This window comes from Vanessa atalanta, unplaced genomic scaffold, assembly GCF_905147765.1.
Source record: "Vanessa atalanta unplaced genomic scaffold, ilVanAtal1.2, whole genome shotgun sequence".
Lineage (NCBI taxonomy): Eukaryota > Metazoa > Arthropoda > Insecta > Lepidoptera > Nymphalidae > Vanessa > Vanessa atalanta.
The window spans coordinates 7824-32500 of record NW_025919999.1 but is presented as its reverse complement, the minus strand read 5'-3'; the positions used below and the strand labels follow the sequence as shown (position 1 = coordinate 32500).

The window sequence follows — 24677 nt, the reverse complement described above, 5'->3', positions numbered from 1 at the left end:
ATACCGGTGAAATTTAAATAAACGAAGATACAACTTTCTTTGTTGTTGTTGTTGTTGTTTTTTTTTTTTTTCTTTTTTTTTTTATTGTTGTTGTTGTTGTTGTTGTTGTTGTTGTTGTCGTTGTTGTTGCATTGACGTTGCATAATATCATATAATCATATACTATCTATAAAAATATAGAACAAAATAATCGAAGTTTTGGAGATTTTGGAGGGTTTGGGGTGTCAGTAGGTTAGGTTAGGTTAGGTTAGGTTAGGTTAGGTTACGTTAGGTTAGGTTAGGTTAGGTTAGGTTAGGTTAGGTTAGGTTAGGTTAGGTTAGGTTAGGTTAGGTTAGGTTAGGTTAGGTTAGGTTAGGTTAGGTTAGGTTAGGTTAGGTTAGGTTAGGTTAGGTTAGGTTAGGTTAAGGAGGCGGCGGAAAGGGAGAGAGAGGCTGCCTCCTCTCTTCCCTCCCGCAGCAGACGAACTGGGCGTCGTAGGGCGGCCGACTTTCGACCACCCTAGGGCGTGGCCTGCGGACGGCAGACTCGGGGCGTCTCGTCGTCCGATCAGCAGCAGGCCTCGAGGCGGCGGCGTCGTGTTCCGCACGCGCGCCTCTTAGTGGAGTCCAGCGGCCGGGGTGACAGCCGCAGTGAGTGACGGGGCCCGCCTGACCATCTGGCGAGCCAATACCCGTCGGGGGGTAGTGAAGAATGCTTCGGCGATACCCGCCCTTCCGACGCACGGGTACTTTGAGGACACGGGTTGGTTTTTAGTCAGTAAGAGTCTGACAGTCCCCTTCGCCCTTCCCCCGGGGCGGAGGGTCTCCATTGAGGATTTTCCAACCGAAAAAAAAAAAAAAAAAAAAAAAAAAAAAAAAAGGTTAGGTTAGGTTAGGTTAGGTTAGGTTAGGTTAGGTTAGGTTAGGTTAGGTTAGGTTAGGTTAGGTTAGGTTAGGTTAGGTTAGGTTAGGTTAGGTTAGGTTAGGTTAGGTTAGGTTCGGCGACTGGGCGGGACTTTCGGGAGGCGGCACGCCTCGCCGAGGTCGGAACGGCTCTCACCGTGGACCGTATGGGAATGCTGGGCTTGAGGGTCTCCATATCCAAAACGGAGGCCCTCCTGTTCCACGGTCCACGGCAAGGACCCCCACGAGGGGCGAGTATCACCGTCCGGGGGACGGTGATCAAGGTGCAGGCCCAGATGAAGTATCTGGGCCTCATCCTGGACGGTCGATGGAGCTTCGGGCAGCATTTTGTCCATCTCGGCCCGAGGCTCATCAACGCCGCCGCCGCTCTCGGCCGCCTCCTTCCGAATGTGGGGGGGCCGGGATCGCTATGCCGGCGTCTATATTCCGGTGTAGTGAGGTCGATGGCGCTGTACGGTGCCCCGATCTGGGTCGACGCCCTCACCGCTGACAACCGGGCCCTGCTGCGTAAGCCGCAGAGGGTCATAGCGGTGAGAGGCATCAGAGGGTACCGTACGGTGTCGTGGGCTGCGGCGACACTTCTCGCGGGCGATCCGCCCTGGGAGCTCCAGGCGGAGGTGCTCGCGGAAGTGTACCGGTTCCGGGTCGAGGCGAGGAACCGCGGCGACCGTCCAGGGTCGGCGGAGGTCGGGCGGATCAGGGCTCTAGCCCAGCGAGCCCTGATCGCCCGATGGCAGGAGGATCTGGGGTCACCCACGGCGGGCCTGGCGACAGTGGAGGCGATCCGGCCCCACTTGAGTCGCTGGGTCGAGAGGAAGAAGGGCACACTCACCTTCAGGATGACGCAGGTACTTACCGGGCACGGATGCTTCGGTAAGTACCTGCACGGGATAGCGCGGCGGGAGGTGTCACCCGCCTGCCACGAGTGTGGTGCGCCAGTCGACACGGCGCACCACACCCTGAGTGAGTGTGCTGCGTGGGGGCCCCAGAGGCACACCCTTGCGGCGACTATGGGCGGAGACCTCTCGCTGCCGAGCATCGTCAATGAAATGCTCGGTAGTGAGACGTGTTGGTCGGAGATGCGCTCCTTCTGCGAAAACGTGATGTCGCAGAAGGAAGCCGCGGAGCGGGAGCGGGAAGAGGATGCCGCTGCAGACCCGCTCCGCCGAAGACGACCGGGGAGGAGGAAGAAGCGCTACGCGCACCTTCTCCCCCCGCCTCAATAGGCGTCGCAGGGACTAGGGGGGGTCTCAGTACCCCGAGAACCCCCTCTAGGTGTTGGAGGCCCGCATAGGCGGGCCGACCGTCAGGGCGTCACGGTAGCATGCGCAAGCGATCCCGTGGCGCCCGCCGAAAGACGGAGAGGGTACCGCTGGTTTTTTAGTGGGTAAACCCGGCGTACCTGGGCGCACTCGGCGTCCAGGGCTCCGGGGAGTCCCACACACCCCCCCACCTTCCATCACGTGGGGGAAGCGCGTAACGCGTTTTTCCAGCGAGAAAAAAAAAAAAAAAAAAAAAAAAAAAAAAAAAAAAAGGTTAGGTTAGGTTAGGTTAGGTTAGGTTAGGTTAGGTTAGGTTAGGTTAGGTTAGGTTAGGTTAGGTTAGGTTGCTCAAAGTAAAACTACCCCAGGAGGGTGCCAATCCCTCTCCGATCCGCTTCACGGATCGGGCTGTCCCACTTCGAATTCTGGGGGGGACAAAGATGCATTATCGATTTTTCCTGACGACCATACCGCGAGCATAACGGACACAGGCACGATGACAGGACAAGTTGACATGGTGGTGGAAGTGGGCGCCCCGATGGCGCACACCAAAACCAACGACCCAGGCGCACCCAAGGTACCCGTCGTCCGGCTAGAACGACTCTCTCTCGAGTCGGTCTCGTCGGTCGGCAACGAAAGAAGAAAAGGAGAGAAGCGGCCCCACAGAGAAGACACCCTCTCGGACTCCGATAGCGACGCCACAATACAGCGTAGCGACTCGGAGTCCTCTATTAGCAGGTGGTTAAAGCCTGCTAACAAAAGGGGGCGTGGAAGACCATCTACCCACGGAAGATACGTCGGACTGGGCAAGTCAATGGAGGAGCTGAGCACCCTGTCCCAGAAGGAGGAGAGACGGGAAACCGAAGACACGCTGGCCGCTTATAATGAAGCGGCCAAGGTGGCCATGGAGGAGAGGGTGGCCCGAAACAGGAGGCGTCAACCGGACGTGTCCACTGACGAGGCGGCGAAGACGTCAGCTGCTCTGGACGCAGCCGTCCAAGAAGCGTTGGACGTGGTGCTGCAAGTTGCCGATAAATCCGGCAACCTAAAGGGCACGTTCGTCAGGGCTCTAAAGGCTGCCGCGAATTCCATCAAAGGCGCGGTAGCGGACCTCAGAGCCCTGACCATCACGGAGGAAGTTGCGCGATTGGAAGCAGCCAACGCGCAGCTATCTGGTCAGCTGGCCGAGCTGCGCCGGGAAGTGGCACTGATGCGCACGCAGCCGGCGAAGATGGATGACGCTAACATCCAGCGTGTCATGGAGGAGGCGCTGCGCTCCAACCGGGAGCAGTTTAGCACAATGCTGAATGCCCGGATGGAGGGCATCGAGCGCCGGCTCCTTCCGGAGCCCCGGCTGCGACCTCCGCTGGCCGCCGACCGACAATCAGCCCAGACCGCAGTCGCAACATCGAGGGTGACGACACCATCCGAGTCGCCCGCCGATGCTGTCACGAAAAAGATGAAGAAGAAGAAGGCAAAACGGCCGAACATGGCTGCACAAGAAGCTGCAGCAACAACAGCGACAGCAAAGGAGAAAACTGCCCCTCCATCTGCAGAACCAGGCAGTTCGTCGCTATCGTGGGCCGCCGTTGCTCAAAAACAACCGAGCAAGGCGGCCAAGAAGAACAAGACGAAGACCACGAAATCGGATTCGAGTCATGTGAAGAGGAAGGCCCCTAAAGGGAAACTTCGCCCTCCTCGCACCGCGGTGATCACCATCACCCTGAAGCCCGGTGCTGAGGAGAAAGGATTGAAGTACGAAACTGTCCTGAAGCAAGCGAAGAGCCGCATCAAGCTGAGCGAGGTCGGCTTGACTGCGGTGCGCTTCAGGACAACGGCCACTGGAGCGCGGATGCTAGAAATCCCGCCGGGCACCGTCGACGCGGAGAAGTCGGCGGACGCCCTTGCGGCGAAGCTCCGCGACGTCCTGAGTCCGGACGAGGTCCAGATCCATCGACCGACGAAATGCGTCGAGATCAGGGTCGTGGATCTGGACGACTCAGTGACGGCGGAGGAGGTGGTGGCAGCGGTCGCCAAAGATGGAGGTTGCTCCGAGGGCGCTATCAGGCCGGGCGTGGTCGTCCGGAGCGCCAACGGATGCAGGTCGCTGTGGCTCAGCTGCCCAGTCGCGGCGGCCAAGAAGGTTCTTGTGGCCGGCAGAGTCAGGGTGGGGTGGATCTCGGCGCGGGTGTTATTGCTCGAGCCGAGGCCACTCCGCTGTTACAGGTGTCAAGAGGGAGGGCACATGGGGGCCGCTTGTGACAGAGGTGTGGACCGCAGCCGTTTGTGCTTCCGCTGCGGCCAACCCGACCACAAGGCCCGCGAATGCACCGCCGCTGAAGCGAACTGCATCCTGTGCTCAGCGGCCGGTAAACCGGCGACGCACGCCTTGGGCAGTAAGGCGTGCCAGGGCAGCAGAGCTCGCCCTGTCAAAAGAACGGGAGGTGCGGTGACGAAAGGGCCCGTCACCGTGTCCCTACGGACTGAGGAGCCCATGGAGACCGCACACTAATGGCCCTGCGTTGTCTCCAGGCCAACTTGAACCACTCCGCCCGAGCCCAGGACCTTCTAGTCCAGAGCATGGCGGAGTGGCAAATCGGAGTGGCAGTGGTGGCGGAACCCTACGTCGTTCATTTACGGGACGACTGGGTATCCGACCACGAGGGAGTAATTTCCATCGTTGCTCCCGCTATCGCCGGTTCCCCAGCGATCGACTGGGTCGCAAGAGGCAGAGGGTGCGTGGCCGCAATTGTGCACGGTAACGCGTTCGTAGGAGTCTACGCCTCTCCCAACCGGAGTCTCGCCGAGTTCGAACAACTTCTCGTTGAGGTCGGGGCTTTGGTCGGGCAGGTTTCACCGAGACCGGTGATAGTCGCGGGGGACTTCAATGCCAAATCCACGGCTTGGGGTTCCCCTGCGACCGATGCCCGAGGAGAGGTGCTAGAGGAGTGGGCCGTGTCACTGGGGCTCGCGACGATCAACAGTGGATCGGAGAGCACGTGCGTGCGGCAGCGGGGCGAGTCGATCGTGGACTTAACGTTCGCGTCCATCGCCCTAGCCCGCCGTGTTCGGGATTGGAGGGTGGAGACGGGGGTGGAGACTCTGTCGGATCATAGATATATCCGATTCGATGTCTCCTCGGTTCCCGTCGTCCAGCCCGCTGTTGAGCGGTCAGAAGGTCCGCGGTGGAGTCTGGGCCGCCTCGACAGCCAGTTGGCAAAGGAGGCGGCCATCGTGGAGGCCTGGTGTGCCGGTTCCGATCCGGTCGTCCAGGTCGACCGAGAGGCTGACCGACTCGGTGCCGCCCTGTTCCGCATTTGCGATGTGGCGATGCCGAGGGTGCAGTCACAGACTCCACGTCGTCGTGTGTACTGGTGGCGTCCGGAACTGCGGACGCTGCGGAGAGCGTGCGTTGCGGCCCGTCGCCAATACGCCAGGTCCAGGAGGAGACGGATACGCGATCACAACCTGGAGGAGGCTCTTTACACCTCCTACAGGGAGGCTTGCGTATCACTCCGGAAGGCGATCGCGCAGGCGAAGGAAGCGGCATGGATAGAGTGGCTCGCCTCACTCGATGCAGATCCGTGGGGGAGACCGTATCGGGTCGTGAGACAGAAGCTCCGACCCTGGACACCCCCACTCACCACCACCATCCAAACGCAGCTTCTGGGACGAATCACGGAGGAGCTCTTCCCGCAGCGAGGAGCGTTCGTCCCACCGGCGATGGAACCGGAATACGTCGGAGAGATGGCGGATCAGGCGTCCCCGGTTACCGAGGCGGAGTTGTGCGCGGCTGTCCTGAAGCTCCGTTCGAAGAGGACAGCCCCCGGGCCTGACGGGATACCGGGACGCGCGATGACGATCGCGCTGGAACAGTTGGGCGACGGCACGTGCCGGCTGTTTTCCGCCTGCCTGGCACAGGGTAGGTTTCCGAACCGGTGGAAAACGGGAAGGCTCGTACTCATCCGCAAGGAGGGACGAGCCCCCGATCAGCCGTCGGCCTACCGACCCATCGTGCTGCTCGACGAGGCGGGCAAGCTCTTCGAGCGTATAATCGCAGCACGTCTGGTCGGCAGCATGGTGCCGGGCCTGAGCGATTCACAGTTCGGCTTTCGCCGGGGCCGCTCCACGTTGGACGCAGTCGCCAGGCTGAGGGAGCTCGCAGAGGAGGAGGTCTCTCGGGGTGGGGTGTTGCTGGCAGTATCGTTGGATATTTCCAACGCCTTCAACACTCTGCCCTGGGAAGTGGTGCTTGAAGCTCTCAGGTACCACAACGTTCCGGACTACCTGCAGCGAACCGTCGCCGATTACTTCTCCGGCAGGGCGGTGGCGTTCCCGACGATGGAGGGTATCAGCAGGAGGGCGATGACATGCGGTGTTCCACAGGGCTCGGTTTTGGGGCCGTTACTGTGGAACATCGGCTACGACTGGGTGCTGCGCGGGGCCACGTTGCGGGGGGTCAGTGTGACCTGCTACGCTGACGACACCCTCGTGTCGGCCCGCGGCAGAACCCCTCGTGAGGCGGCATATCTCGCCACGGCGGGAGTGGCACATGCGGTCCACCGCATTCGTGCTCTGGGCCTCGAGGTGGCCTTGCACAAGTCCGAGGCCCTAATCTTCCATGGACCTCGGAACGCGCCACCTCAAGGGTTGACGATAACTGTCGGCGGAACTTCCATCACCATCGGGTCGACGATGAAGTACCTGGGACTCGTCCTCGATGGCAGGTGGAAGTTCGAGGAGCATTTCCGGCGCTTGGCCCCAAGACTGGTGGCTGCAGCCGGAGCGTTGGGGCGCATCTTACCCAACGTCGGAGGACCGGGGAGTTCCTGCAGGCGACTCTACACCGGCGTGGTGCGTTCGATGGCACTATACGGCGCGCCGATATGGGCGGACGCTCTGAGCGCTCGCAACGTCGCCGCGCTGCGACGTCCGCAGCGGGCGATGACGCTCAGGGCGGCTCGGGCGTACCGGACGGTGTCATACACCGCGGCCGGCTTGCTGTCCGGAAGCCCGCCATGGGACCTCGAGGCCGAGATCAACTCGAGCGTCTACTGGCGAGCCAAGGCTGCAAGAGCAGGAGGAACTCGACCCCATCCGGGCGAGATACAACGGTGGAGAGATGAGGCAAAACACCGCCTAATGGAGAGGTGGGAGGATCGGCTACGATTTCCGGATGCCGGTGGGGAACTCGTGGCGGCGATTCGCCCGGTCTTGAGAGAGTGGGTCGAGCGCAAACACGGCCCACTGACGTACCACCTGACGCAGCTCATAACCGGTCACGGCTGCTTCGCCAAATATCTGTGCGAAGTGGTCGGGAGAGAGCCGTCGGTGGTATGTCTTCATTGCGACGACGGAGCCGTGGACACGGCCGAGCATACGCGCGCAGAGTGCCCAGCCTGGGCGGAGCCTCGCGCAGCCCTGTCCACGGCCATTGGATTGGACATATCGCTTCCGGCCATTATTCGAAAGGTGGTCGCGAGCGAAGAGGCGTGGGCGGCATTACGGGTCTTCAGCGAGGCCGTAATGTCCGCGAAGGAGGAGGCGGAGCGTCAGCGGGAGGAAGATCCCGATTCGCTTCCAATACGTCGACGGAGACCTGGTCGACGGCGCCGTGACCACCTAGGCCGGATGCAGTAACCGGACGTGACATACAGTGTAGACGGCGGCGGAACTTTACATCCGCCGCCGCCTAGCCTCCAGCGGCGGACTCGGGGGGAGTCCGTCGCGGTTCTCACGGAGGCGGAGACGGAAGGTGCGCCGAAACACCCTGGCGTGCCTTTCGTGGCGAGTCGCCCTTTTACAGCGACGGCCGCTGGCAGGGCCGCGGTGGTGAGCCACGTGCGTTCCCGTAGCCCTGTCGCCTTGCGGAGAGGCGGAAATCCTAGGAGGTTTTAGTGGGTAGGACGGGGCCTTCTGCCCCGGGAGTCCCACATATCCGTCCCGGTCAACCCCCCTTTCGGCCGGGCGGAATGCGTCAATGCATTTCCTCCTAGTAAAACTAAAAAAAAAAAAAAAAAGGTTAGGTTAGGTTAGGTTAGGTTAGGTTAGGTTAGGTTAGGTTAGGTTAGGTTAGGTTAGGTTAGGTTAGGTTAGGTTAGGTTAGGTTAGGTTAGGTTAGGTTAGGTTGAATGTGGGGGGGCCGGGATCGCTATGCCGGCGTCTATATTCCGGCGTAGTGAGGTCGATGGCGCTGTACGGTGCCCCGATCTGGGTCGACGCCCTCACCGCTGACAACCGGGCCCTGCTGCGTAAGCCGCAGAGGGTCATAGCGGTGAGAGGCATCAGAGGGTACCGTACGGTGTCGTGGGCTGCGGCGACACTTCTCGCGGGCGATCCGCCCTGGGAGCTCCAGGCGGAGGTGCTCGCGGAAGTGTACCGGTTCCGGGTCGAGGCGAGGAACCGCGGCGACCGTCCAGGGTCGGCGGAGGTCGGGCGGATCAGGGCTCTAGCCCAGCGAGCCCTGATCGCCCGATGGCAGGAGGATCTGGGGTCACCCACGGCGGGCCTGGCGACAGTGGAGGCGATCCGGCCCCACTTGAGTCGCTGGGTCGAGAGGAAGAAGGGCACACTCACCTTCAGGATGACGCAGGTACTTACCGGGCACGGATGCTTCGGTAAGTACCTGCACGGGATAGCGCGGCGGGAGGTGTCAACCTCCTGCCACGAGTGTGGTGCGCCAGTCGACACGGCGCACCACACCCTGAGTGAGTGTGCTGCGTGGGGGCCCCAGAGGCACACCCTTGCGGCGACTATGGGCGGAGACCTCTCGCTGCCGAGCATCGTCAACGAAATGCTCGGTAGTGAGACGTGTTGGTCGGAGATGCGCTCCTTCTGCGAAAACGTGATGTCGCAGAAGGAAGCCGCGGAGCGGGAGCGGGAAGAGGATGCCGCTGCAGACCCGCTCCGCAGAAGACGACCGGGGAGGAGGAAGAAGCGCTACGCGCACCTTCTCCCCCCGCCTCAATAGGCGTCGCAGGGACTAGGGGGGGTCTCAGTACTCCGAGAACCCCCTCTAGGTGTTGGAGGCCCGCATAGGCGGGCCGACCGTCAGGGCGTCACGGTAGCATGCGCAAGCGATCCCGTGGCGCCCGCCGAAAGACGGAGAGGGTACCGCTGGTTTTTTAGTGGGTAAACCCGGCGTACCTGGGCGCACTCGGCGTCCAGGGCTCCGGGGAGTCCCACACACCCCCCCACCTTCCATCACGTGGGGGAAGCGCGTAACGCGTTTTTCCAGCGAGAAAAAAAAAAAAAAAAAAAAAAAAAAAAAAAAAAAAAAAAAAAAAAAAGGTTAGGTTAGGTTAGGTTAGGTTAGGTTAGGTTAGGTTAGGTTAGGTTAGGTTAGGTTAGGTTAGGTTAGGTTAGGTTAGGTTAGGTTAGGTTAGGTTAGGTTCTCTGCCCGTCGAAGGCGGAGAGGGGAGGCCTGTGCTACCGCTGTGGCTCGGACGGCCACAAGTCAGCGGAATGCACGGCCAAGATGCGCTGCGCGGTCTGCGCAGAGGCCGGCAAGCCTTCGGGGCACCTGATGGGGGCCAGGGATTGCAACCCCCCCATCACGAAGGGTAAAGCGGTCCAAGGAACCAGGACCGCCCCGCGCGAGGAAAGCCGCCAGGCTACGGAGGAAGCTCAGAAGAATCAAGTATGCCAGCACACCTGAGCTTCCTACAATCGAACGTGAACCACTCCGCCGGAGCGCAGGACCTTCTGCTGCAGTCCATGGCGGAGTGGCAGGTAGACCTGGCGGTGGCCTGCGAGCCCTACTTCGTCCCTCCCCTACCTCACTGGCTGGGGGACTCGGACGACACCGTGGCGGTTCTCACGAGGAGCGGAACGGGCCCCCCCCTCTCACTCATCGAGAGGGGCTCGGGCTACGTAGTGGTGGGGTGGGGGGAGTACGTCGTCGTCGGTACGTACTTCTCCCCTAATCGCAGCCTGGCTGAGTTCGAGACTTACCTCGGCTTAGTCAGAGCTGCGGTGGCCAGGCAGTCGCCGAAACCGATACTGGTTCTCGGCGACTTAAACGCAAAGTCGCGTGCCTGGGGCAACCCCGCCACGAATCCGCGAGGGAGGGCCGTCCAGGTGTGGGCCCTGCTCTCCGACCTGTCCCTTCTAAACAGGGGGCAGGTTCACACCTGCGTGCGACATCAGGGGGGTTCCGTGGTGGACGTTTCGTTCGCCACCCCTGTCGTTGCACGCAGAGTGGTCGACTGGAGAGTGGAGGAGGAGGTGGAGACTCTATCGGATCACCGGTACATCCGATTCGAGATCTCCACCTCTAGCAGGCCGGCGGAACCCCAGAGGGTGCCGACTACGCTGCCGAGGTGGTCTCTCGGCCAGGTCGATCGAGAGCTGGTCAAGGAGGCCGCCATCGTGCAGCGGTGGGGTTCCGCGGGGAGGACGGAGGGCGCCAGCGCAGAGGAGCTGGCGGGCCGCATGCGCAGTTCGCTCAAGGAGGTCTGCGATGCGGCCATGCCTCGGACCCGGCGCAGGGTTCCGCGCCGGCACGTCTATTGGTGGTCGCCCGAAATCGCCGACCTTCGGGCGACGTGCTGCCGGGCGCGGAGGGCCTACGTCCGCTGTCGAAGGCGCAACGGCCTCGACACGGACCTGGAGGGACAGATGCTGGACGCTTATCGCCAGTTGAAAAAAGATCTGCAGCTGGCGATAAGCAAGGCCAAGGAGAAGGCCAGGGAGGAGCTTCTGGCGGGTCTCAATCGAGACCCGTGGGGGCGCCCGTACCGCGGCGTACGCGGAAAGTTCCGCGCTCAAGGCGCCCCCGTCACTGAGACGCTGCCGCCGGAACTCCTCCTGCGCCTGGTCGGGGAACTCTTTCCCCATCCAGGCGAGCATGTCCCTCCGCAGATGGCCCCCCGCTCCGTGATCGAAGACGCAGTGGCTCCACCACTGATCACGGAGCGGGAGATGGAGATGGCCCTCGGCCGCTTGAGGGCCAAGAACACGGCGCCGGGTCCGGACGGGGTTCCAGGGCGTGTTCTGTGCGACGCCCTGGAATTCCTGGGTGCAAGGCTTCGGGAGCTGTTCGACGAGTGCCTGTGCAGCGGGCAGTTTCCGAAGCCTTGGAAGGAAGGAAAGTTGGTCCTGTTGCCGAAGGAAGGTCGGCCGATGGATTCCCCTTCGGCATACAGGCCAATAGTGCTGCTGAACGAGACGGGCAAACTCTTCGAGAAGGTCCTCGCAGCCCGTCTCGTTCAGCACCTCGAGGAGGTCGGTCCGGGTCTCTCAGAGGCTCAGTACGGGTTCAGGGCGGGCCGGTCGACGGTCGACGCCCTGGACGCCCTGAAGACTCGGACGACGGAAGCGGTGGCCCGGGGGCAAGTCGTCCTGGCGGTTTCGCTCGACGTGGCGAACGCCTTCAACAGTCTCCCTTTCGAGACGATACGGGAGGCACTCCGATACCATGGGGTGCCGACCTATCTCAGGAGGCTGCTGGAGGCGTACCTCCAGGACAGGGAGGTCCTCTGGGCGGGGGTCGATGGGAGGCTGGTCCGGCGTCGGGTAGGCTGCGGCGTTCCACAGGGGTCGGTTCTCGGCCCAATCCTGTGGAACGTCGGTTTCGACTGGCTCCTGCGAGCTCCCGTCCTTCCCGGGATGGGGGTGTTGTGCTACGCTGACGACACTCTCGTCACGGCGACTGGGCGGGACTTTCGGGAGGCGGCACGCCTCGCCGAGGTCGGAACGGCTCTCACCGTGGACCGTATGGGAATGCTGGGCTTGAGGGTCTCCATATCCAAAACGGAGGCCCTCCTGTTCCACGGTCCACGGCAAGGACCCCCACGAGGGGCGAGTATCACCGTCCGGGGGACGGTGATCAAGGTGCAGGCCCAGATGAAGTATCTGGGCCTCATCCTGGACGGTCGATGGAGCTTCGGGCAGCATTTTGTCCATCTCGGCCCGAGGCTCATCAACGCCGCCGCCGCTCTCGGCCGCCTCCTTCCGAATGTGGGGGGGCCGGGATCGCTATGCCGGCGTCTATATTCCGGTGTAGTGAGGTCGATGGCGCTGTACGGTGCCCCGATCTGGGTCGACGCCCTCACCGCTGACAACCGGGCCCTGCTGCGTAAGCCGCAGAGGGTCATAGCGGTGAGAGGCATCAGAGGGTACCGTACGGTGTCGTGGGCTGCGGCGACACTTCTCGCGGGCGATCCGCCCTGGGAGCTCCAGGCGGAGGTGCTCGCGGAAGTGTACCGGTTCCGGGTCGAGGCGAGGAACCGCGGCGACCGTCCAGGGTCGGCGGAGGTCGGGCGGATCAGGGCTCTAGCCCAGCGAGCCCTGATCGCCCGATGGCAGGAGGATCTGGGGTCACCCACGGCGGGCCTGGCGACAGTGGAGGCGATCCGGCCCCACTTGAGTCGCTGGGTCGAGAGGAAGAAGGGCACACTCACCTTCAGGATGACGCAGGTACTTACCGGGCACGGATGCTTCGGTAAGTACCTGCACGGGATAGCGCGGCGGGAGGTGTCACCCTCCTGCCACGAGTGTGGTGCGCCAGTCGACACGGCGCACCACACCCTGAGTGAGTGTGCTGCGTGGGGGCCCCAGAGGCACACCCTTGCGGCGACTATGGGCGGAGACCTCTCGCTGCCGAGCATCGTCAACGAAATGCTCGGTAGTGAGATGTGTTGGTCGGAGATGCGCTCCTTCTGCGAAAGCGTGATGTCGCAGAAGGAAGCCGCGGAGCGGGAGCGGGAAGAGGATGCCGCTGCAGACCCGCTCCGCCGAAGACGACCGGGGAGGAGGAAGAAGCGCTACGCGCACCTTCTCCCCCCGCCTCAATAGGCGTCGCAGGGACTAGGGGGGGTCTCAGTACCCCGAGAACCCCCTCTAGGTGTTGGAGGCCCGCATAGGCGGGCCGACCGTCAGGGCGTCACGGTAGCATGCGCAAGCGATCCCGTGGCGCCCGCCGAAAGACGGAGAGGGTACCGCTGGTTTTTTAGTGGGTAAACCCGGCGTACCTGGGCGCACTCGGCGTCCAGGGCTCCGGGGAGTCCCACACACCCCCCCACCTTCCATCACGTGGGGGAAGCGCGTAACGCGTTTTTCCAGCGAGAAAAAAAAAAAAAAAAAAAAAAAAAAAAAAAAAAAGGTTAGGTTAGGTTAGGTTAGGTTAGGTTAGGTTAGGTTAGGTTAGGTTAGGTTAGGTTAGGTTAGGTTAGGTTAGGTTGGGGTACATGTCAGTCGCCTCCTCGTGGCGTACCCTGGGCAACGGGGCCGGCTCGAGTTTACTCGCCGGCCACGGCTAAGACTGACGCGGCGGTTAGGCCACGGGTCGCCCCCGGTCCTTCTCTGATCACCAGAGTGGACTGTGTGCGCGGCCTCGTGGCAAATGAGGGTGTTGTATATTTGTAAATATCTAGTCGTAGTTGTTATACATATTTCATTTTATTTTGTTATTTGTTAATTAGGTGTATATAAATTTTGTAAATTTAGTTTTGTTGTTTTGAGGAAGAAAACCTCGATAAAAAATCACCCCGAATCCCAAGTGGCCTCGCAGCGCGATGGGATGCATGGCCGAAGGGTATTTCGGTCCCGACTGCGTTTCCTTTCCCACCCTTCCACATCCTTATTCCTTCCTCCTCCTATCCTTCCTTCTTCTTCCTGCCGGCAGCCCCGGCAAAAATTTTAAAAATGAATGCAGCTCAAAGTAAAACTACCCCAGGAGGGTGCCAATCCCTCTCCGATCCGCTTCACGGATCGGGCTGTCCCACTTCGAATTCTGGGGGGGACAAAGATGCATTATCGATTTTTCCTGACGACCATACCGCGAGCATAACGGACACAGGCACGATGACAGGACAAGTTGAAGTTGAAGTGGCACTGATGCGCACGCAGCCGGCGAAGATGGATGACGCTAACATCCAGCGTGTCATGGAGGAGGCGCTGCGCTCCAACCGGGAGCAGTTTAGCACAATGCTGAATGCCCGGATGGAGGGCAGTTCGTCGCTATCGTGGGCCGCCGTTGCTCAAAAACAACCGAGCAAGGCGGCCAAGAAGAACAAGACGAAGACCACGAAATCGGATTCGAGTCATGTGAAGAGGAAGGCCCCTAAAGGGAAACTTCGCCCTCCTCGCACCGCGGTGATCACCATCACCCTGAAGCCCGGTGCTGAGGAGAAAGGATTGAAGTACGAAACTGTCCTGAAGCAAGCGAAGAGCCGCATCAAGCTGAGCGAGGTCGGCTTGACTGCGGTGCGCTTCAGGACAACGGCCACTGGAGCGCGGATGCTAGAAATCCCGCCGGGCACCGTCGACGCGGAGAAGTCGGCGGACGCCCTTGCGGCGAAGCTCCGCGACGTCCTGAGTCCGGACGAGGTCCAGATCCATCGACCGACGAAATGCGTCGAGATCAGGGTCGTGGATCTGGACGACTCAGTGACGGCGGAGGAGGTGGTGGCAGCGGTCGCCAAAGATGGAGGTTGCTCCGAGGGCGCTATCAGGCCGGGCGTGGTCGTCCGGAGCGCCAACGGATGCAGGTCGCTGTGGCTCAGCTGCCCAGTCGCGGCGGCCAAGAAGGTTCTTGTGGCCGGCAGAGTCAGGGTGGGGTGGATCTCGGCGCGGGTGTTATTGCTCGAGCCGAGGCCACTCCGCTGTTACAGGTGTCAAGAGGGAGGGCACATGGGGGCCGCTTGTGACAGAGGTGTGGACCGCAGCCGTTTGTGCTTCCGCTGCGGCCAACCCGACCACAAGGCCCGCGAATGCACCGCCGCTGAAGCGAACTGCATCCTGTGCTCAGCGGCCGGTAAACCGGCGACGCACGCCTTGGGCAGTAAGGCGTGCCAGGGCAGCAGAGCTCGCCCTGTCAAAAGAACGGGAGGTGCGGTGACGAAAGGGCCCGTCACCGTGTCCCTACGGACTGAGGAGCCCATGGAGACCGCACACTAATGGCCCTGCGTTGTCTCCAGGCCAACTTGAACCACTCCGCCCGAGCCCAGGACCTTCTAGTCCAGAGCATGGCGGAGTGGCAAATCGGAGTGGCAGTGGTGGCGGAACCCTACGTCGTTCATCTACGGGACGACTGGGTATCCGACCACGAGGGAGTAATTTCCATCGTTGCTCCCGCTATCGCCGGTTCCCCTGCGATCGACTGGGTCGCAAGAGGCAGAGGGTGCGTGGCCGCAATTGTGCACGGTAACGCGTTCGTAGGAGTCTACGCCTCTCCCAACCGGAGTCTCGCCGAGTTCGAACAACTTCTCGTTGAGGTAGGGGCTTTGGTCGGGCAGGTTTCACCGAGACCGGTGATAGTCGCGGGGGATTTCAATGCCAAATCCACGGCTTGGGGTTCTCCTGCGACCGATGCCCGAGGAGAGGTGCTAGAGGAGTGGGCCGTGTCACTGGGGCTCGCGACGATCAACAGTGGATCGGAGAGCACGTGCGTGCGGCAGCGGGGCGAGTCGATCGTGGACTTAACGTTCGCGTCCATCGCCCTAGCCCGCCGTGTTCGGGATTGGAGGGTGGAGACGGGGGTGGAGACTCTGTCGGATCATAGATATATCCGATTCGATGTCTCCGCGACTTCCGTCGTCCAGCCCGCTGTTGAGCGGTCAGAAGGTCCGCGGTGGAGTCTGGGCCGCCTCGACAGCCAGTTGGCAAAGGAGGCGGCCATCGTGGAGGCCTGGTGTGCCGGTTCCGATCCGGTCGTCCAGGTCGACCGAGAGGCTGACCGACTCGGTGCCGCCCTGTTCCGCATTTGCGATGTGGCGATGCCGAGGGTGCAGTCTCAGACTCCACGTCGTCGTGTGTACTGGTGGCGTCCGGAACTGCGTACGCTGCGGAGAGCGTGCGTTGCGGCCCGTCGCCAATACGCCAGGTCCAGGAGGAGACGGATACGCGATCACAACCTGGAGGAGGCTCTTTACACCTCCTACAGGGAGGCTTGCGTATCACTCCGGAAGGCGATCGCGCAGGCGAAGGAAGCGGCGTGGGTAGAGTGGCTCGCCTCACTCGATGCAGATCCGTGGGGGAGACCGTATCGGGTCGTGAGACAGAAGCTCCGACCCTGGACACCCCCACTCACCACCACCATCCAGCCGCAGCTTCTGGGACGAATCACGGAGGAGCTCTTCCCGCAGAGAGGAGCGTTCGTCCCACCGGCGATGGAACCGGAATACGTCGGAGAGATGGCGGGCCAAGCGTCCCCGGTTACCGAGGCGGAGTTGTGCGCGGCTGTCCTGAAGCTCCGTTCGAAAAGGACAGCCCCCGGGCCTGACGGGATACCGGGACGCGCGCTGACGATCGCGCTGGAGCAGTTGGGCGACGGCACGTGCCGGCTGTTTTCCGCCTGCCTGGCACAGGGTAGGTTTCCGAACCGGTGGAAAACGGGAAGGCTCGTACTCATCCGCAAGGAGGGACGAGCCCCCGATCAGCCGTCGGCCTACCGACCCATCGTGCTGCTCGACGAGGCGGGCAAGCTCTTCGAGCGTATAATCGCAGCTCGTCTGGTCGGCAGCATGGTGCCGGGCCTGAGCGATTCACAGTTCGGCTTCCGCCGGGGCCGCTCCACGTTGGACGCAGTCGCCAGGCTGAGGGAGCTCGCAGAGGAGGAGGTCTCTCGGGGAGGGGTGTTGCTGGCAGTATCGTTGGATATTTCCAACGCCTTCAACACTCTGCCCTGGGAAGTGGTGCTTGAAGCTCTCAGGTACCACAACGTTCCGGACTATCTGCAGCGAACCGTCGCCGATTACTTCTCCGGCAGGGCGGTGGCGTTCCCGACGATGGAGGGTATCAGCAGGAGGGCAATGACATGCGGTGTTCCACAGGGCTCGGTTTTGGGGCCGTTACTGTGGAACATCGGCTACGACTGGGTGCTGCGCGGGGCCACGTTGCGGGGGGTCAGTGTGACCTGCTACGCTGATGACACCCTCGTGTCGGCCCGCGGCAGAACCCCTCGTGAGGCGGCATATCTCGCCACGGCGGGAGTTGCACATGCGGTCCACCGCATTCGTGCTCTGGGCCTCGAGGTGGCCTTGCACAAGTCCGAGGCCCTAATCTTCCATGGACCTCGGAACGCGCCACCCCAAGGGTTGACGATAACTGTCGGCGGAACTTCCATCACCATCGGGTCGACGATGAAGTACCTGGGACTCGTCCTCGATGGCAGGTGGAGGTTCGAGGAGCATTTCCGGCGCTTGGCCCCAAGACTGGTGGCTGCAGCCGGAGCGTTGGGGCGCATCTTACCCAACGTCGGAGGACCGGGGAGTTCCTGCAGACGACTCTACACCGGCGTGGTGCGTTCGATGGCACTATACGGCGCGCCGATATGGGCGGACGCTCTGAGCGCTCGCAACGTCACCGCGCTGCGACGTCCGCAGCGGGCGATGACGCTCAGGGCGGCTCGGGCGTACCGGACGGTGTCATACACCGCGGCCGGCTTGCTGTCCGGAAGCCCGCCATGGGACCTCGAGGCCGAGATCAACTCGAGCGTCTACTGGCGAGCCAAGGCTGCAAGAGCAGGAGGAACTCGACCCCATCCGGGCGAGATACAACGGTGGAGAGATGAGGCAAAACACCGCCTAATGGAGAAGTGGGAGGATCGGCTACGATTTCCGGATGCCGGTGGGGAACTCGTGGCGGCGATTCGCCCGGTCTTGAGAGAGTGGGTCGATCGCAAACACGGCCCACTGACGTACCACCTGACGCAGCTCATAACCGGTCACGGCTGCTTCGCCAAATACCTGTGCGAAGTGGTCGGGAGAGAGCCGTCGGTGGTATGTCTTCATTGCGACGACGGAGCCGTGGACACGGCCGAGCATACGCGCGCAGAGTGCCCAGCCTGGGCGGAGCCTCGCGCAGCCCTGTCCACGGCCATTGGATTGGACATATCGCTTCCGGCCATTATTCGAAAGGTGGTCGCGAGCGAAGAGGCGTGGGCGGCATTACGGGTCTTCAGCGAGGCCGTAATGTCCGCGAAGGAAGAGGCGGAGCGACAGCGGGAGGACGATCCCGATTCGCTTCCAATACGTCGACGGAGACCTGGTCGACGGCGCCGTGACCACCTAGGCCGGATGCAGTAACCGGACGTGACATACAGTGTGGACGGCGGCGGAACTTTACATCCGTCGCCGCTTAGCCTCCAGCGGCGGGCTCGGGAGGGAGTCCATCGCGGTTCTTATGGAGGCGGAGACGGAAGGTGCGCCGAAACACCCTGGCGTGCCTTTCGTGGCGAGTCGCCCTTTTACAGCGACGGCCGCTGGCAGGGCCGCGGTGGTGAGCCACGTGCGTTCCCGTAGCCCTGTCGCCTTGCGGAGAGGCGGAAATCCTAGGAGGTTTTAGTGGGTAGGACGGGGCCTTCTGCCCCGGGAGTCCCACATATCCGTCCCGGTCAACCCCTCTTTCGGCCGGGCGGAATGCGTCAATGCATTTCCTCCTAGTAAAACTAAAAAAAAAAAAAAAAAAAAAGGTTAGGTTAGGTTAGGTTAGGTTGGGGTACATGTCAGTCACCTCCTCGTGGTGTACCCTGGGCAACGGGGCCGGCTTGAGCTTGCTCGTCGGCCACGGCTAAGACTGGCGGGAGGGATGCCGCGGGGCTGCTCCTGGTACGTCCCTGATCGGCGTCAGGGCGGACCATGTGAGTGGCCTCGTTGGCTAGGAGGGAGTGGGAGGGCTCGCTACTCGAGCCTCCCAGGTGTTTTACACCGGCGGTCAGCGGCGGAGCCTACCATCTTATCCGCCGCAAGGCGTCAGCTTCGTTGACGCCCAGCCTCCAGTGGCGGACTCGGGGGAGTTCGCCACATTCCCGCGTGGAGGATGAGGGGGAAGGCGCGCAGTAGGCGCTCTTTCCATGAATATTCAGCCGCCTTACGGCGGCTGCCGCTGGTGGGGTCGCGGTTGCATGCCCTTGGCGATCCCGTGGCCTCACCACTCGGCGGCATGGTGGAAACCCGAGGATGGTTTTAGTGGGTAGGACAGGGCATTAGCACTAGCGTGCCCTGGCACGGGGCATTAGTTCCCGGTTGAGTCCCACATACCCGTCCCGGTCCCCCGACCGGGCGGCATGCGTAAATGCATTTCCTCCTCGTTAAACAAAAAAAAAAAAAAAAAAGGTTAGGTTAGGTTAGGTTAGGTTAGGTTTGGGGTACATGTCAGTCACCTCCTCGTGGTGTACCCTGGGCAACGGGGCCGGCTTGAGCTTGCTCGTCGGCCACGGCTAAGACTGGCGGGAGGGATGCCGCGGGGCTGCTCCTGGTACGTCCCTGATCGGCGTCAGGGCGGACCATGTGAGTGGCCTCGTTGGCTAGGAGGGAGTGGGAGGGCTCGCTACTCGAGCCTCCCAGGTGTTTTACACCGGCGGTTTGCGGCGGAGCCTACCATCTTATCCGCCCCAGGGCGTCAGCTTCGTTGACGCCCAGCCTCCAGTGGCGGACTCGGGGGAGTTCGCCACATTCCCGCGTGGAGGATGAGGAGGAAGGCGCGCACTAGGTGCGCTTTCCATGTATATTCAGCCGCCTTACGGCGGCTGCCGCTGGTGGGGTCGCGGTTGCATGCCCTTGGCGATCCCGTGGCCTCACCACTCGGCGGCATGGTGGAAACCCGAGGATGGTTTTAGTGGGTAGGACAGGGCATTAGCACTAGCGTGCCCTGGCACGGGGCATTAGTTCCCGGTTGAGTCCCACATACCCGTCCCGGTCCCCCGACCGGGCGGCATGCGTAAATGCATTTCCTCCTCGTTAAACAAAAAAAAAAAAAAAAAGGTTAGGTTAGGTTAGGTTAGGTTAGGTTAGGTTAGGTTAGGTTAGGTTAGGTTAGGTTAGGTTAGGTTAGGTTAGGTTAGGTTGGGGTACATGTCAGTCGCCTCCTCGTGGCGTACCCTGGGCAACGGGGCCGGCTCGAGTTTACTCGCCGGCCACGGCTAAGACTGACGCGGCGGTTAGGCCACGGGTCGCCCCCGGTCCTTCTCTGATCACCAGAGTGGACTGTGTGCGCGGCCTCGTGGCAAATGAGGGAGTTGTACATTTGTAAAAATCTAGTCGTAGTTGTTATACATATTTCATGTTTATTTTGTTATTTGTAAATTAGGTAGGTGTATATAAATTTTGTAAATTTAGTTTTGTTGTTTTGAGGAAGAAAACCTCGATAAAAAATCACCCCGAATCCCAAGTGGCCTCGCAGCGCGATGGGATGCATGGCCGAAGGGTATTTCGGTCCCGACTGCGTTTCCTTTCCCACCCTTCCACATCCTTATTCCTTCCTCCTCCTATCCTTCCTTCTTCCTGCCGGCAGCCCCGGCAAAATTTTTAAAAATGAATGCAGCTCAAAGTAAAACTACCCCAGGAGGGTGCCAATCCCTCTCCGATCCGCTTCACGGATCGGGCTGTCCCACTTCGAATTCTGGGGGGGACAAAGATGCATTATCGATTTTTCCCGACGACCATACCGCGAGCATAACGGACACAGACACGATGACAGGACAAGTTGACATGGTGGTGGAAGTGGGCGCCCCGATGGCGCACACCAAAACCAACGACCCAGGCGCACCCAAGGTACCCGTCGTCCGGCTAGAACGACTCTCTCTCGAGTCGGTCTCGTCGGTCGGCAACGAAAGAAGAAAAGGAGAGAAGCGGCCCCACAGAGAAGACACCCTCTCGGACTCCGATAGCGACGCCACAATACAGCGTAGCGACTCGGAGTCCTCTATTAGCAGGTGGTTAAAGCCTGCTAACAAAAGGGGGCGTGGAAGACCATCTACCCACGGAAGATACGTCGGACTGGGCAAGTCAATGGAGGAGCTGAGCACCCTGTCCCAGAAAGAGGAGAGACGGAAAACCGAAGACGCGCTGGCCGCTTATAATGAAGCGGCCAAGGTGGCCATGGAGGAGAGGGTGGCCCGAAACAGGAGGCGTCAACCGGACGTGTCCACTGACGAGGCGGCGAAGACGTCAGCTGCTCTGGACGCAGCCGTCCAAGAAGCGTTGGACGTGGTACTGCAAGTTGCCGATAAATCCGGCAACCTAAAGGGCACGTTCGTCAGGGCTCTAAAGGCTGCCGCGAATTCCATCAAAGGCGCGGTAGCGGACCTCAGAGCCCTGACCATCACGGAGGAAGTTGCGCGATTGGAAGCAGCCAACGCGCAGCTATCTGGTCAGCTGGCCGAGCTGCGGCGGGAAGTGGCGCTGATGCGCACGCAGCCGGCGAAGATGAATGACGCTAACATCCAGCGTGTCATGGAGGAGGCGCTGCGCTCCAACCGGGAGCAGTTTAGCACAATGCTGAATGCCCGGATGGAGGGCATCGAGCGCCGGCTCCTTCCGGAGCCCCGGCTGCGACCTCCGCTGGCCGCCGACCGACAATCAGCCCAGACCGCAGTCGCAACATCGAGGGTGACGACACCATCCGAGTCGCCCGCCGCTGCTGTCACGAAAAAGAAGAGGAAGAAGGCAAAACGGCCGAACATGGCTGCACAAGAAGCTGCAGCAACAGCAGCGACAGTAAAGGAGAAAACTGCCCCTCCATCTGCAGAACCAGGCAGTTCGTCGCTATCGTGGGCCGCCGTTGCTCAAAAACAACCGAGCAAGGCGGCCAAGAAGAACAAGACGAAGACCACGAAATCGGATTCGAGTCATGTGAAGAGGAAGGCCCCTAAAGGGAAACTTCGCCCTCCTCGCACCGCGGTGATCACCATCACCCTGAAGCCCGGTGCTGAGGAGAAAGGATTGAAGTACGAAACTGTCCTGAAGCAAGCGAAGAGCCGCATCAAGCTGAGCGAGGTCGGCTTGACTGCGGTGCGCTTCAGGACAACGGCCACTGGAGCGCGGATGCTAGAAATCCCGCCGGGCACCGTCGACGCGGAGAAGTCGGCGGACGCCCTTGCGGCGAAGCTCCGCGACGTCCTGAGTCCAGACGAGGTCCAGATCCATCGACCGACGAAATGCGTCGAGATCAGGGTCGTGGATCTGGACGACTCAGTGACGGCGGAGGAGGTGGTGGCAGCGGTCGCCAAAGATGGAGGTTGCTCCGAGGGCGCTATCAGGCCGGGCGTGGTCGTCCGGAGCGCCAACGGCTGCAGGTCGCTGTGGCTCAGCTGCCCAGTCGCGGCGGCCAAGAAGGTTCTTGTGGCCGGCAGAGTCAGAGTGGGGTGGATCTCGGCGCGGGTGTTATTGCTCGAGCCGAGGCCACTCCGCTGTTACAGGTGTCAAGAGGGAGGGCACATGGGGGCCGCTTGTGACAGGGGTGTGGACCGCAGCCGTTTGTGCTTCCGCTGCGGCCAACCCGACCACAAGGCCCGCGAATGCACCGCCGCTGAAGCAAACTGCATCCTGTGCTCAGCGGCCGGTAAACCGGCGACGCACGCCTTGGGCAGTAAGGCGTGCCAGGGCAGCAGAGCTCGCCCTGTCAAAAGAACGGGAGGTGCGGTGACGAAAGGGCCCGTCACCGTGTCCCTACGGACTGAGGAGCCCATGGAGACCGCACACTAATGGCCCTGCGTTGTCTCCAGGCCAACTTGAACCACTCCGCCCGAGCCCAGGACCTTCTAGTCCAGAGCATGGCGGAGTGGCAAATCGGAGTGGCAGTGGTGGCGGAACCCTACGTCGTTCATCTACGGGACGACTGGGTATCCGACCACGAGGGAGTAATTTCCATCGTTGCTCCCGCTATCGCCGGTTCCCCTGCGATCGACTGGGTCGCAAGAGGCAGAGGGTGCGTGGCCGCAATTGTGCACGGTAACGCGTTCGTAGGAGTCTACGCCTCTCCCAACCGGAGTCTCGCCGAGTTCGAACAACTTCTCGTTGAGGTAGGGGCTTTGGTCGGGCAGGTTTCACCGAGACCGGTGATAGTCGCGGGGGATTTCAATGCCAAATCCACGGCTTGGGGTTCTCCTGCGACCGATGCCCGAGGAGAGGTGCTAGAGGAGTGGGCCGTGTCACTGGGGCTCGCGACGATCAACAGTGGATCGGAGAGCACGTGCGTGCGGCAGCGGGGCGAGTCGATCGTGGACTTAACGTTCGCGTCCATCGCCCTAGCCCGCCGTGTTCGGGATTGGAGGGTGGAGACGGGGGTGGAGACTCTGTCGGATCATAGATATATCCGATTCGATGTCTCCGCGGTTCCCGTCGTCCAGCCCGCTGTTGAGCGGTCAGAAGGTCCGCGGTGGAGTCTGGGCCGCCTCGACAGCCAGTTGGCAAAGGAGGCGGCCATCGTGGAGGCCTGGTGTGCCGGTTCCGACCCGGTCGTCCAGGTCGACCGAGAGGCTGACCGACTCGGTGCCGCCCTGTTCCGCATTTGCGATGTGGCGATGCCGAGGGTGCAGTCTCAGACTCCACGTCGTCGTGTGTACTGGTGGCGTCCGGAACTGCGGACGCTGCGGAGAGCGTGCGTTGCGGCCCGTCGCCAATACGCCAGGTCCAGGAGGAGACGGATACGCGATCACAACCTGGAGGAGGCTCTTTACACCTCCTACAGGGAGGCTTGCGTATCACTCCGGAAGGCGATCGCGCAGGCGAAGGAAGCGGCGTGGGTAGAGTGGCTCGCCTCACTCGATGCAGATCCGTGGGGGAGACCGTATCGGGTCGTGAGACAGAAGCTCCGACCCTGGACACCCCCACTCACCACCACCATCCAGCCGCAGCTTCTGGGACGAATCACGGAGGAGCTCTTCCCGCAGCGAGGAGCGTTCGTCCCACCGGCGATGGAACCGGAATACGTCGGAGAGATGGCGGGCCAAGCGTCCCCGGTTACCGAGGCGGAGTTGTGCGCGGCTGTCCTGAAGCTCCGTTCGAAAAGGACAGGCCCCGGGCCTGACAGGATACCGGGACGCGCGCTGACGATCGCGCTGGAGCAGTTGGGCGACGGCACGTGCCGGCTGTTTTCCGCCTGCCTGGCACAGGGTAGGTTTCCGAACCGGTGGAAAACGGGAAGGCTCGTACTCATCCGCAAGGAGGGACGAGCCCCCGATCAGCCGTCGGCCTACCGACCCATCGTGCTGCTCGACGAGGCGGGCAAGCTCTTCGAGCGTATAATCGCAGCTCGTCTGGTCGGCAGCATGGTGCCGGGCCTGAGCGATTCACAGTTCGGCTTTCGCCGGGGCCGCTCCACGTTGGACGCAGTCGCCAGGCTGAGGGAGCTCGCAGAGGAGGAGGTCTCTCGGGGTGGGGTGTTGCTGGCAGTATCGTTGGATATTTCCAACGCCTTCAACACTCTGCCCTGGGAAGTGGTGCTTGAAGCTCTCAGGTACCACAACGTTCCGGACTACCTGCAGCGAACCGTCGCCGATTACTTCTCCGGCAGGGCGGTGGCGTTCCCGACGATGGATGGTATCAGCAGGAGGGCAATGACATGCGGTGTTCCACAGGGCTCGGTTTTGGGGCCGTTACTGTGGAACATCGGCTACGACTGGGTGCTGCGCGGGGCCACGTTGCGGGGGGTCAGTGTGACCTGCTACGCTGACGACACCCTCGTGTCGATAACTGTCGGCGGAACTTCCATCACCATCGGGTCGACGATGAAGTACCTGGGACTCGTCCTCGATGGCAGGTGGAGGTTCGAGGAGCATTTCCGGCGCTT

The 24677-nt window shown here is 61.5% G+C and overlaps 2 protein-coding genes and 1 long non-coding RNA gene across 3 annotated transcripts; 2 read left to right on the top strand and 1 right to left on the bottom strand.

Annotated features, from left to right (window-relative positions):
• The first annotated feature begins 1178 nt into the window (after window positions 1-1178).
• Window positions 1179-2665, top strand: LOC125076605. The gene is made up of 2 exons (XM_047688481.1): window positions 1179-1532; window positions 2657-2665. The coding sequence occupies exons 1-2, from the start codon at window positions 1179-1181 to the stop codon at window positions 2663-2665; spliced, it is 363 nt and encodes a 120-aa protein (XP_047544437.1).
• A 9346-nt stretch (window positions 2666-12011) lies between these two features.
• LOC125076604 lies at window positions 12012-13513 on the top strand. The gene is made up of 2 exons (XM_047688479.1): window positions 12012-12365; window positions 13445-13513. The coding sequence occupies exons 1-2, from the start codon at window positions 12012-12014 to the stop codon at window positions 13511-13513; spliced, it is 423 nt and encodes a 140-aa protein (XP_047544435.1).
• Window positions 13514-20679: 7166 nt separating this feature from the next.
• LOC125076606 lies at window positions 20680-23467 on the bottom strand. The gene is made up of 3 exons (XR_007120546.1): window positions 22898-23467; window positions 22293-22296; window positions 20680-20689 (listed from the first exon to the last, which is right to left on the bottom strand). It is a non-coding gene; the product is annotated as an uncharacterized LOC125076606 (long non-coding RNA).
• Window positions 23468-24677: the final 1210 nt, after the last annotated feature.